Source organism: Schistocerca gregaria, chromosome X (genome assembly GCF_023897955.1).
Source record: "Schistocerca gregaria isolate iqSchGreg1 chromosome X, iqSchGreg1.2, whole genome shotgun sequence".
Lineage (NCBI taxonomy): Eukaryota > Metazoa > Arthropoda > Insecta > Orthoptera > Acrididae > Schistocerca > Schistocerca gregaria.
The window spans coordinates 47,682,648-47,696,710 of record NC_064931.1 but is presented as its reverse complement, the minus strand read 5'-3'; the positions used below and the strand labels follow the sequence as shown (position 1 = coordinate 47,696,710).

General features: G+C 44.3%; 1 protein-coding gene across 1 annotated transcript in view; it reads right to left on the bottom strand.

Annotated features, from left to right (window-relative positions):
- Positions 1 to 536: 536 nt before the first annotated feature.
- LOC126299485 (uncharacterized) overlaps positions 537 to 14,063 on the bottom strand; it is a 326,941-nt gene continuing 313,414 nt past the window's right edge. Inside the window, exon 6 of the mRNA XM_049991423.1 lies at positions 537 to 838. Within this exon, the coding sequence (XP_049847380.1) occupies positions 692 to 838 (147 nt within the window). The 3' untranslated portion in view covers positions 537 to 691. The remainder of the gene's footprint in view (positions 839 to 14,063) is intronic.

The window sequence follows — 14,063 nt, the reverse complement described above, 5'->3', positions numbered from 1 at the left end:
ATAAGCCTAGATTTACTTCTGCAGGACGTTTAGCGGATACTACAACACACACAAAATATTAGATCACTTTATTAAAACTTGAACAAAACAAAACACGTAACTTGGAAGCAATCCATATCCACACGAATGACAATCTGTATTTGTTACTGTCGCTGAAAACCAACAGTTTTCACTTCGTACAATGAAGATTGATAGTCTTCTTCTCACGGTGGAATTGAGCATAAACCTTAATAAACATTTCTGATTAATAGTTGTGTTAGTTTGCGGCCGGCTGTGAGGAGTTGTCACAGGCGATGATTACTGAGTGGGCCGAGCGGCGCTGCTCTCTGAAGTGAGATTCCGGCAGCGGCGGCGTATGGAAGTATTTGAGGGCACGTTTATGCTGACATCTCTCATCTATTGCTCCGTCAGGCAGCAACTGTCCTTTCTTGTCGTTCCATAGTGCTGTACTACATTGACAAATGACCGGCTTCTTCGGACAACACCACATTCCCGCCTGCCCCCCCCCCCCCCCCCCCCAAAAAAAAATACCTCTGCACCATTGTTGTGTAATGCTGTGACACATAAAGACTTCCTGAATGTCGAAACAGATGAAGTGACAGGGAGTTTAACGATGCATGATGGCAGCTCCGTGTCCGCACGCCAACATCCATCTTCTGAGCGGGCAGGAACACCAGCCGAAAAACTGGCCTCAGGGTGCAAACACTGTCGTTTTGTTGGCTGCAGCGGCGTCGTGACGGTTGCCCACACACAACGGCTCAGGCTGCAAGACACGCGACGGACGTCCATCTCCATCGGCACCACTCTGAATGGCGACGACCGTAGTGTCATGCTGGGTCTGTGGGCAAAGTTTCTGCCGTAAAATCACTGACATAAGAGGGCTGCAGCTGGTGCTGGTTATGATACTGTGCTCCCAACGCCGTTTCTTGTCAAAAATTTTAAAGAAAACTTCGTCCTGTGGTTGCAGCTTTGTATGGCCTGGTGGAATGAATTGCTTCCGTGGCAGCTGCAGAAAATTCGACAGGGTACGGTGTCAGGGACCTTGCAATACATTGAAGAGCCAAAGATACTGCTACACCTGCCTAATATCGCGTAGAAACCCCGCGAGCACTCAGAAGTTCAGCAACACGACTAAATTCGGAGGGAATTAACACCACGAATCCTGCAGGGCTGTCCATAAATCAGTAAGAGTACGAGGGGGTGGACATCCCTTCTGAACAGCACGATGTGAGGCATCCCAGATATCCCAATAATGTTCATGTCTGGGGCGTTTGGTAGCCAGCGGAAGTGTTTAAACTCAGAAGAGTGATCCTAGAGCCGCTCTGTAGGAATTCTGGATGTATGCGGTGTCGCATTGTCCTCCCAGAATTGCCGAAGTCCGTCGGAATGCACAATGGGGCCCCATATCACTCCAACTGCACACGCCTCACAGAGCCTCCACCAGCTTGAACAGTCCCCTGCTGACATGCAGGATCCATGGATTCATGAGGTTGTCTCCATACATGTACACGTTCATCCGCTCGATACAATTTGAAACGAGAGTCGTCCGATTAGGCAACATGTTTCTAGTAATCAACAGTCCAATGTCGGTGTTGGCGGCCACAGGCGAGGCGTAAAGCTTTGTGTTGTACAATCATCGACGGCACAAGAGTGGATCTTCGGCTCCGAAAGCCCATATCGATGATGTTTAGTGAATGGTTCGCACGCTGACACTTATTGATGGCCCAGCAATTAAATCTGCACCAATTTGCGGAAGGGTTGCACTTCTGTCACGTTGAACGATTCTCCTCAGTCGTCGTTGATCCCGTTCTTGCAGGATATTTTTCGGCGACAGTGATTTATGAGATTTGATGTTTTACTAGATTCCTGATATTGACGGTACACCCGTGCAATGGTCGTATGGGAAAATCCCCACTTCATCGCTACCTCGGAGATGCTGTGTCCCATCGCTCGTGCGCCGACTTTAACACTACGTTGAAACTCACTTAAATCTTGATAACCTGCCATTGTAACAGCAGTAACCGAACTACAACTGCGCCAGGCACTTGTTATCTTATATAGGCGTTGCCGGCCGCAGCGCCGTATTCTGCCTGTTTGCTTATCTCTGTATTTGAATACCCATGATTATACCAGTTTCTTTGTCACTTTAGTGGGATTCTGCTGGTGTCTACCCATCACGTGGCAAGGAGTAGTACCAGGAAAGAAAATCTTCAAGGCTTTCACCCATGTCTGGGAGGAACGGAGTTTCTTCATGTGACTTTAAAATGTTCGAATGAACTGTTCAACTTCACTGCTGGGCTGAGGGTGAAAAGGAGCAGCTGTTACATGGTGTATCCTGTTGTTCTCGCAAAACTGTTGGAAATTGGCTGACCTGAATTGTGGTCTGTTGTCCGGTACAAGGACATCAGGAAGACATTCGAGACAAAAAATAGAACACAAAGTTGATACCATACAAGCAGTGGTGACTGATGTCATGGGGAGTACAAATGGAAATTTACTTTACGCGTCTACCACCAACAACCATCGCATGATCCGAAATGGAGCAGCAAAATCAGTGTGTGTGTGTTGCTACCGTCCAGACGAGTGTTGTCACTGAAAAAAGCACTGCGGTGAAGCAAACTGACATTCTGCACAACAAGTGCAATAACCTTGGGCGAGTTGCTTTGAGTGAACTTTAACCCAGTTAGCTTGGTGTAACAAAGACAAAACTTCACAATGGAGGGAGTGAGGAATCGCAATCAGTGCACTGTCACCACAGCAGCAGAGCACTGAGTGGGCTGACAGTGCGCGGCAATTCGAGAATTACTGACATGCCACTGGGTGGTGAATTTCTTTGAAAGTGCACGGACACCTATGGTACACATACTGCAAAACTACCTGGAGAGCTAGATCGGAAGCAGTTGCTCCTGCAATACGTCGAAAATCGAGACTTTCAAAATCGTGAGTATCAGTTTGATTACATGATTCCTCATCCGAATCAAATGCTCAGACGAACCAAATGATATGTTAGTACCAACAAGCAACCGGGGCAGCGCAGCATTCGGATGTTGTGCACTGGGCCTGTTATTGATAATTAGACAGTAACAGAGCCCAGAGTAACGATTTTTACACGGTCTGCAGTGTGAGAGGCTTGAACAAAGCTATTAATAGCCGATGATCTGTAATCAAATAGAACTTAAGCCTGCACAAATATTGGTGGATTGACTATAACTGCATTGCACTTTTTTGAGATTTTTTGAGGCTAAAAGAATGGGCCAATCAGAAGAACCAATTCTATGGCAGAGCACAGCTCAAGCTCGTAAGAAGATGTATCCACAGCTAACAAAGCAGGATTAGTTGGATAAAAATTAATCAGACAATGACAACTTAACATTGCGTCCTTTAGCAGCTGAAATGTATCCCGACATTCTTGGGACCACACAAAAGGAACACCTTTCTGGCACAGCCAGTTCAGCGGAACACCAATTTGCGCAGTGTTTGCACTGAACTTAATGTAATATGCGAGCTTCTCCACGATGGCTCCTAAATGTTCAAGCTCTTCGTGGAAGAAGAAGCACTTTTCCTTGTCACACTTCAAGCCAACTGCAGAAGACACTTTAAACAAACATCCTAAATTTTCCTAATGTTCAGCGACAACAGCATCGTCCGGATAGTTTGCACATGAAAAGACTTTGGCTATTAATTGTTCCAGGAACCGCTGGAAAACTGCAGCATCTGAAGCACTGCTGAATGGTAGTCTTTGAAACTGGAACAAATCCAATTGAGTATTTGATCACAAAATTCACCTGGACCGATTGCCCAGTGGTAACTGTAAGTATGCCTCACGTAAATCAGTCTTTGAAAATAATCTGACCTGTCTTAATCTTCCCATTAATTCCTTCGGTCATGGGAAAGGAAATGAATCCACAGCAGTTTGTGGGTTTACTATATCTTTGAAGACAGCACACAGACGTAAACCTCCTGATTGCTTTTTTAATACGGTATAACCAACCAAAAGGAGTATATAGAAGGTTTATACAAGGGCGATGTACTTGAGGACAATATTATGGAAATGAAAGAGGATGTAGATGAAGACGAAATGGGAGATACGATACTGCGTGAAGAGTTTGACAGAGCACTGACAGACCTGAGTCGAAACAAGGCCCCCGGAGTAGACAACATTCCATTAGAACTACTGACGGCCTTGGGACAACCAGTCCTGACAAAACTCTACCAGCTGGTGAACAAAATGTATGAGACAGGCGAAATACCCTCAGACTTCAAGAAGAATATAATAATTCCAATCCCAAAGAAAGCAGGTGCTGACAGATGTGAAAATTACCGAACTATCAGTTTAATAAGCCACGGCTGCAAAATACTAACGCGAATTCTTTACAGACGAATGGAAAAACTGGTAGATGCAGACCTTGGGGAGGATCAGTTTGGATTCCGTCGAAATGTTGGAACACGTGAGGCAATACTGACCTTACGACTTATCTTAGAAGAAAGATTAAGAAAAGGCAAACCTACGTTTCTAGCATTTGTAGACTTAGAGAAAGCTTTTGACAATGTTGACTGGAATACTCTTTTTAAAATTCTAAAGGTGGCAGGGGTAAAATACAGGGAGCGAAAGGCTATTTATAATTTGTACGGAAACCAGATGGCAGTCATAAGAGTCGAGGGGCATGAAAGGGAAGCAGTGGTTGGGAAAGGAGTGAGACAGGGTTGTAGCCTCTCCCCGATGTTATTCAATCTGTATATTGAGCAAGCAGTAAAGGAAACAAAAGAAAAATTTGGAGTAGGTATTAAAATTCATGGAGACGAAGTAAAAACTTTGAGGTTCGCCGATGACATTGTAATTCTGTCAGAGACGGCAAAGGACTTGGAAGAGCAGTTGAACGGAATGGACAGTGTCTTGAAAGGAGGATATAAGATGAACATTAACAAAAGCAAAACGAGGATAATGGAATGTAGTCAAATTAAATCGGGTGATGCTCAGGGAATTAGATTAGGAAATGAGACACTTCAAGTAGTAAAGGAGTTTTGCTATTTAGGAAGTAAAATAACTGATGATGGTCGAAGTAGAGAGGATATAAAATGTAGACTGGCAATGGCAAGGAAAGCGTTTCTGAAGAAGAGAAATTTGTTAACATCGAATATAGATTTAAGTATTAGGAAGTCGTTTCTGAAAGTATTTGTTTGGAGTGTAGCCATGTATGGAAGTGAAACATGGACGATAACTAGTTTGGACAAGAAGAGAATAGAAGCTTTCGAAATGTGGTGCTACAGAAGAATACTGAAGATAAGGTGGATAGATCACGTAACTAATGAGGAGGTATTGAATAGGATTGGGGAGAAGTTTGTGGCACAACTTGACTAGAAGAAGGGATCGGTTGGTAGGACATGTTTTGAGGCATCAAGGGATCACAAATTTAGCATTGGAGGGCAGTGTGGAGGGTAAAAATCGTAGAGGGAGACCGAGAGATGAGTACACTAAGCAGATTCAGAAGGATGTAGGTTGCAGTAGGTACTGGGAGATGAAGCAGCTTGCACAGGATAGAGTAGCATGGAGAGCTGCATCAAACCAGTCTCAGGACTGAAGACAACAACAACATAACCAAAACCAAGATGGACACCCACTGACTTGAACAAAAACTGGTTGTATCATCTCACTGTCTTTCCATCGTTGCAGTTGCTGAGCAACCTGCTCACGTGTATCATGGGGAATAGGTACAGCGTGACTAAGTCGTGGTTGGGCATGCACTTTCACAGCAATGCTTGCCTCAAAAGTTTTAGCCCTCCCTACGCCTGATTCATAATATTCACTGTACTTATTACTCAAGTCATAAACATTAGTATGAGGACTGAAACACATTTGTAATACATTGTCTTGTATGCACGGGTTGAACAAATTAGACATGTATAAACCAAAAATGTTTGCACTGTTCCTATAACATAGAACATGAAATGAAACACTTTTTGTGATGCCACGAAAAGTTGCTGGCGAATTGCACATAATAAGTACTGTTATTTCATGTCCGTTATATTCAGTTAAAACAGAAAAAGGCTTCTGCAGCCATGGGCTACCAGTTACTTCATAGGTGTCTTTGTGGATTAGGGAAACAGTCGCACCTGTGTCTAATTAAAATTTAACCGTCTTTTGACCTACTCTTAACAGGAAAAAAAGTTTCTTTTTCTGTCTGTGGACTACAGTAGAAGGTTTGCTTGAAGGGGAAAAAAGAGCCTTTGTTGGCGTCGACAGTAATGGCAGTGCAGACACGACATTCCCTTTCTGAAAACTATGCCTGAGTCCGGTGCCTTCGCTGGCTACTTTGTAAACAGACAGTCTGTATATTGTATTGTACTGTACATACGCTTCCTTGTATCTCGTCTTTATAAAATGATATAGGATTTGTCATATATGAAATCAGCTGCTGTATTTTGAATGACTATGATTTAAATATTCATTGACACTACATAATCTCTTGCTAATTAGCATTTTGTGAGTTCTTTATTGAATATGTAGTATTTTGCTATTCTTTAAATTAGCATGAACTGGAGTCTGTATACTTTGTGCACCATGAACAAGAGAAATAGCCAAGCATCAAAATTAAGTTCAGTTGTGTCCTTTGAGACTGTGTAACTGACAAAACTGTTTCATATCTAGAATGAGATTTTCACTCTAAAGCGGAGTGTGCGCTGATATGAAACTTCCTGGCAGATTCAAACTGTGTACCGGACCGAGACTCGAATACGGGACCTTTGCCTTTCGCGGGCAAGTGCTCTACCAACTGAGCTACCCAAACACGACTCACGCTGCCTCCTCACAGCCTTACCTTGTCTCCTATCCTTTCTTTCAGGAGTGCTAGTTCTGAAAGGTTCGCAGGAGAGATTCTGTTAAGTTTGGAAGGTAGGAGGCGAAGTACCTGCAGAAGTACAGCTCTGAGGACGGGGCATGAGTCGTGCTTGGGTAGCTCAGTTGGTAGAGCACTTGCCCGCGAAAGGCAAAGGTCCAGAGTTCGAGTCTCGGTCCGGCACACAGTTTTAATCTGCCAGGAAGTTGTTTCGTATCTGCCGGCAGGAGTGACCAAGTGGTTCAAGGCGCTTCAGTCTGGAACCGCGCGACCGCTACTGTCGCAGGTTCGAATCCTGCCTCGGGCACGGATGTGTGTGATGTCCTTAGGTTAGTTAGTTTTAAGTAGTTCTAAGTTCTAGGGGACTGATGACCTCAGATGTTAAGTCCCATAGTGCTCAGAGCCATTTTGTTTCATATCTGGATCTGGCAATTTCAGAAAAGCAGTGCGAATGCGTGCCTCTGACATATTTCGCGTAACTGCATCACATAACACAACATCGCTATGACTGTATCCACAATAACACTTGAACCTTCAATTTCTTGTTGCCCCTCTAGGTTCAGCAATCCACTGTTTTAATGACTGTTTAGGCGGCTTCTAGGATAAAAAAACGAAATTTCGCCTCAGCGACAAGAATTTGTGCTTCATAATGTTCGTCGAGTTTGGGCACGAGTTCCTCATAAGCAATATCTTCGGGATGAGAGTCAGGGAACAATTCTGTACACAGAGGCAACACGTCCGCTCCGACCTTTAACAAAAAAAGAAGCAATGTGCGCCATACCTTTAATATGGTATGCTGCTTCGATTCGGCAGGATATTCCGACCAGTCCTCTTCTTTGCAGTTAAACAACAAACGTTGGGAGCAGTAACCGATTGTGAAACTGTATGTTGCGACAGTAAGGTGGTCATCTATCGTAGTCGATCAGTCTGCTTTGCCTCAAACTGGACAGCTTCTTTTAGAGACATTTGTAGCGGGGCTCAGGAATGTTTAAACACTTTATAGTATACAAAAAATATGCAAATATTATTTTGGCCGCTGTGACTGGCGGATGACAAAAAACATCCACGAGGCAGGCCAGGGCGGAATTCAATGCACTGGCATAAACATGCACACACCAACGTCGCCTTTGCAGTGACGGGCGGAAGAAACACTAGAGATATCCTCGTTGACATTGTAGAATGTCGTAGTAAGCCTATATTTACTTCTGGAAGAGGTCGAGCGGATACTACACACACAAATCATTAGCTCACTTTATTAAAACTTGAACAAGATATAATACTTAACTTGGAAACAATCTATGTCCGTATGCACGTCAATCTGTATTTGTAATAATCGCTGAACACTAACTGTTATCACTAGATACTAAACAGAATGGTAGCTTCACCTCATGGCACGACTGACCGTGAACTTTTATATACGGTTCTGAGTAACAGTTCTATTAGTTGTCAGCCAGCTCTGAGGAAGTGAGACGAAGGTATCGTTGCAGACGATGATTACCGAGTGGGGTGAGCGGCGTAGCGCTCTGACCTAAGTAATCTCCCGGCAGCGGCCGTGTATGGAACTCCTTGAGGACGTCTCTGCACCGATTTCTCTCAGTGGTTGCTCAATCAGACAACGACTCTCTTTACTCGTGGTTCCATCGTGACGTACCAACTTTGATAGTAGACCACGTTCTTCGGGCGACACCACAGAAATACCTGATAAATCACGTGTCATAGAAAGTCAAATATTTTTGTAAAATGTCCCTGTCATAAGCTACAAAATAATAGGAATGGTTCTATGCCATCTGTACCAAACTTGTAACAGAATTCAGTTGTATCCAACATTTTAGTAATCCCACTTTGTGTCATACAGATCTGTGTGTCATGGATGATGGTTGTCGGGCAGTACAAATCCGTGAGACTAATCTCCGACGCATAACAAATTCCCAGTGCACCCATTAAGACATTTTTGGCACATAAATTAAAAGCCTTCTACACATCCAGCTGGAAATTTAGTATTTTGGGAACTTACGATTTTGCTAATACACTCCTGGAAATGGAAAAAAGAACACATTGACACCGGTGTGTCAGACCCACCATACTTGCCCCGGACACTGCGAGAGGGCTGTACAAGCAATGATCACACGCACGGCACAGCGGACACACCAGGAACCGCGGTGTTGGCCGTCGAATGGCGCTAGGTGCGCAGCATTTGTGCACCGCCGCCGTCAGTGTCAGCCAGTTTGCCGTGGCATACGGAGCTCCATCGCAGTCTTTAACACTGGTAGCATGCCGCGACAGCGTGGACGTGAACCGTATGTGCAGTTGACGGACTTTGAGCGCGGGCGTATAGTGGGCATGCGGGAGGCAGGGTGGACGTACCGCCGAATTGCTCAACACGTGGGGCGTGAGGTCTCCACAGTGCATCGATGTTGTCGCCAGTGGTCGGCGGAAGGTGCACGTGCCCGTCGACCTGGGACCGGACCGCAGCGACACACGGATGCACGCCAAGACCGTAGGATCCTACGCAGTGCCATAGGGGACCGCACCGCCACTTCCCAGCAAATTAGGGATACTGTTGCTCCTGGGGTATCGGCGAGGACCATTCGCAACCGTCTCCATGAAGCTGGGCTAAGGTCCCGCACACCGTTAGGCCGTCTTCCGCTCACGCCCCAACATCGTGCAGCCCGCCTCCAGTGGTGTCGCGACAGGCGTGAATGGAGGGACGAATGGAGACGAGTCGTCTTCAGCGATGAGAGTCGCTTCTGCCTTGGTGCCAATGATGGTCGTATGCGTGTTTGGCGCCGTGCAGGTGACCGTGAGCCCCACAATCAGGACTGCATACGACCGAGGCACACAGGGCCAACACCCGGCATCATGGTGTGGGGAGCGATCTCCTACACTGGCCGTACACCTCTGGTGATCGTCGAGGGGACACTGAATAGTGCACGGCACATCCAAACCGTCATCGAACCCATCGTTCTACCATTCCTAGACCGGCAAGGGAACTTGCTGTTCCAACAGGACAATGCACGTCCGCATGTATCCCGTGCCACCCAACGTGCTCTAGAAGGTGTAAGTCAACTACCCTGGCCAGCAAGATGTCCGGATCTGTCCCCCATTGAGCATGTTTGGGACTGGATGAAGCGTCGTCTCACGCGGTCTGCACGTCCAGCACGAACGCCGGTCCAACTGAGGCGCCAGGTGGAAATGGCATGGCAAGCCGTTCCACAGGACTACATCCAGCATCTCTACGATCGTCTCCATGGGAGAATAGCAGCCTGCATTGCTGCGAAAGGTGGATATACACTGTACTAGTGCCGACGTTGTGCATGCTCTGTTGCCTGTGTCTATGTGCCTGTGGTTCTGTCAGTGTGATCATGTGATGTATCTGACCCCAGGAATGTGTCAATAAATTTTCCCCTTCCTGGGACAATGAATTCACAGTGTTCTTATTTACATTTCCAGGAGTGTAGTTCAAATGGCTCTGAGCACTGTGGTACTTAACATATGTGGTCATCAGTCCCCTAGAACGTAGAAATACTTAAACCTAAGGACATCACACACATCCATGCCCGAGGCAGGATTCGAACCTGCGACTGTAGCGGTCGCGCGGTTCCAGACTGAAGCGCCTAGAACCGCTCGGCTACTGCGGCCGGGTTGCTGATAGTGTCAAACCTCTTGCGATATCAACGTAGAATGCATTCTCAGCCGAGAGCAGCCCGGCTCTTCCAACCACAGCTGGCCGTTGTGGACGTGCGGTTCTAGGCGCTTCAGTCTGGAACCGCGCGACCGCTACGGTCGCAGGTTCGAATTCTGCCTCAGGCATGGATGTGTGTGATGTCCTTAGGTTAGTTAGGTTTAAGTAGTTCTAAGTTAAAGAGGACTGATGATCACAGATTTTAAGTCCCATAGTGCTCCGAGCCATTTGAACCGACCACAGCAGAGTTTGGGTGCCCATGTCTCACCGGCTAGGCTCAAGAATGTCTTCCAGATTCCATTGTCGAAAGGATGGCAATTTAACAAAGAATCCTAATCAGGAGGTTACAACTGAGTAAAAAATGAAAGACATGGAGTGGATGGAAAAGAAAGAAACACTAGTTAACGGCACATAGGTAATCGTGAGCTTAAAGTGCTCATAAGATCCTTATTTATAGGTATGGTAGTTTGTGCATGGATATAACTTTTTAATATCTTCACTGACCCTTGATGGTTGATGTGACTATGTGGTGAACAAGTATTGTCTTTCAGTTAAATAGACAGCAGAAGTCTAGGGAATAGCGAGGTACAGTGCCTCTACCCTTACAATAAATGGATTTTTGCAAAGATATTTTAACTATAAAATATTTCGATTAGTACTTCCATAATATAGATAGCCGCTTGATTTCACATACATTTGTGAAAAGAGTGAACACTGCACGACTTTGAAAAACATTTGGAATAAGAGGACTATTAACAGGGGTATATAAACTGAAACAAAGGACTTGTCAAAATGTGATGATTCCGACATATCTTAATTAGCAACAATTCACTCACCTTCTGTATTTCCTCTCAACGAAGCTGACATAAAAAAAGACGATTTTTATGCTTCCGTTGTTTCGACTTTCCTCCTGAATGCTACTCTCGACAGTTTTTTCGGCATCATCCACACTCTGCACGTAAATAGTAGGCTGATTCATACTGATTTATTATTCTTATTAAAACAGATAATCAGAGTTAAACAAATTACAACTATTTTAGTTTACAACACCAGGAATGCATCCACCAACAGATAAACAAAAAAGTACAAAACAACTGCCAGAGCGATTATGATTACAAGAATTGATAGTACACGCAAAATAAATTCAGAGTTCGTGTTCCTGCCACTGTGGCGTAGGTGTCGCAATACTGATGCATAAACAAATTTATGGTTCGCGGTCGGCGGACAACCAGAAACTCAGCCAGTACTTGTAATGTAAGTATGTATGGGCGCAGCATTATGGATCAAAAGTTGTAAAAAGGGCAAGAATACAAAAAGAAGTATTTATAATTGGTTATGGCTAATATAACGGAATTTATGCTACAGCTTACTCTAAGGTTGGTTTAGATCATTTGTCTATCTTCCCAAAAACCATAATAATTGTTCTAGCACTTGTGCCCATTTTGGCGCCGCCCCTTAACCATGCACCCCCCCACCCCCCACCCCCACCCCACCTCCTGACGCTCTCATAGATCTGTCACTCTATACGGCACATATTTCTTGAATATGTTGCAGCAAACTGATGATCAGCAGGGAACTGTAGAATTTGTGTTACAAATAATGAGATGCATTTCTTTAATATATTGTACATATTTCTGATAGTCTGCCAATTCAATTCGAATTCCATTTTCTGACTTAAAGACCATTTATCTCCTCAACGTTTTCTGAAAAACGCCTATGTACGTTCATTCACCAGTATATTTTCATGAAGTAGATTTAATTCACTCACCCACTGACTTGTACAGTTTTCAACCAAAATATCGGAAGAAGAAATATTTCTATCGGGAAAGATGATGGAATATTCTATCTGCCTGAAAAACTTCAAAAATCACAGCTCGAAGATGTTGCTTAGATGTAAAATGGAAGAATAGGGAAAAACTATTATAACGATAGGATACTTGCTGAACATTTCTACAGCGATTCTCTGTTGGACTTTATTGCGCTGTGTCCAGTACCTTGACCTTCACATGTAATGCCTTTTCCCTTCTTTTTGGTAAGCTACGCTGTGCACTTAGGTAAGTTTCATGACACTACAGTTCTCTTAGCAAGAGCTCTCTAATACGGTTAAAAAATGAAGTGTTCTATTAACGGAACTTATTTGTTTCCGTAGTTCGATAAACAGAAACTTTACAACGAGTAATTATACAGCAAAATACTCACCTAGAATGGTGTATGAAATGCCAGTGGTAACCACTTTACGTACGACAAACGTAAGTTCTCACAACACACAACTGCCTACAATTTGCGTGAGCCCACTTCCATTGCTGTAAACCTGACACAGATCCAGCCACTGAACTCTGCATACTCTAGCAAACAATCCCTTAGCTTATGAAATAACTCTCAAATGCTGAAGACGCAACAAGATTACGTAGGTACCAAATAACAAGTCACAGTTGTTTACCAGCGTGGGAAACGAAAGCACGGCATTCAGTGTGACAGACATCCGGCAGCTGCTGTTGGCCATGTAGGGCGACAGCTGCACTTGCAGATGGGATACGTGACACACGAGAAATTCCTTCAGAAAACGTCAACCAGACATAGTGTATACTCTTGTAATATTAAACACGTGGCAATTTGATGACTGTAAGTGATGGTGTGCAGAAAATTGAGAAAATTATGGGCGATCTGCGGCGAACATAGCATTTTATGATTTACAGGGTTAAAGACCATCCTAGCAAACCAGAAGTGTAACAGATAAGCAAAGTCGCATTTTAGCCGAGCTCTTGTTATGCGAAGAACAGGGGTAATGCCGATCCCATGCATGATCTCTAATGTTTGCTCACCAGAGCAGGTGCAAACCTCAGGCTCAAATTTATGCCACCACCACTTTTAATGTCCCACGTGTGCCTGTCTTTATAAATACAATAATAATAAAAATAAAATAGGGCTAGAGGAGAAATGTGAAGCTGTAGAAGCATATATCACTAGCGGAAAGATAGAGACTGCCCATGTTAAAATTAAAGAGTCCTTCGGAGAAAAGAGAAGCAGCATATCAGCTCAAATGGAAAACCAGCACTAAGCAAAGAAGGGAAAGCTCAAATATGAAAGGAGTATATTGAGGGACTGTACATGGGAAATGAACTTCAAGACAATATTATAGAAATGGAAGAGGACGTAAGTGTGGATGAGATGGGAGACGTCATACTGCTAGAAGAAGTTGACAATCACTGAAAGAACTAAGTTGATTTGAGGCCCCTGGAACAGACGACATTCCCTCAAAACTATGATATCTTTGGTAGAGCCAGTCATGACAAAACTATTCCAGCTACTGTCCAAGATATATGCGACAGGCGTAGTAATACTCTCAGACTTCAAGAATAAGAATTTAATATTTGCAATTCCTCAGAAAGCAGGTTTTGACAGGTGTGAATATTACCGAACTATCAGTTTAACAAGTCATGGCCGCAAAATACTGACACGAATTATGTACAGGAGATTGGAGAAAACTGGTAGAACACGACCTCGGGGAAGATCAGTGTGGATTCCGGAAGAATGAAAGAACACACGAG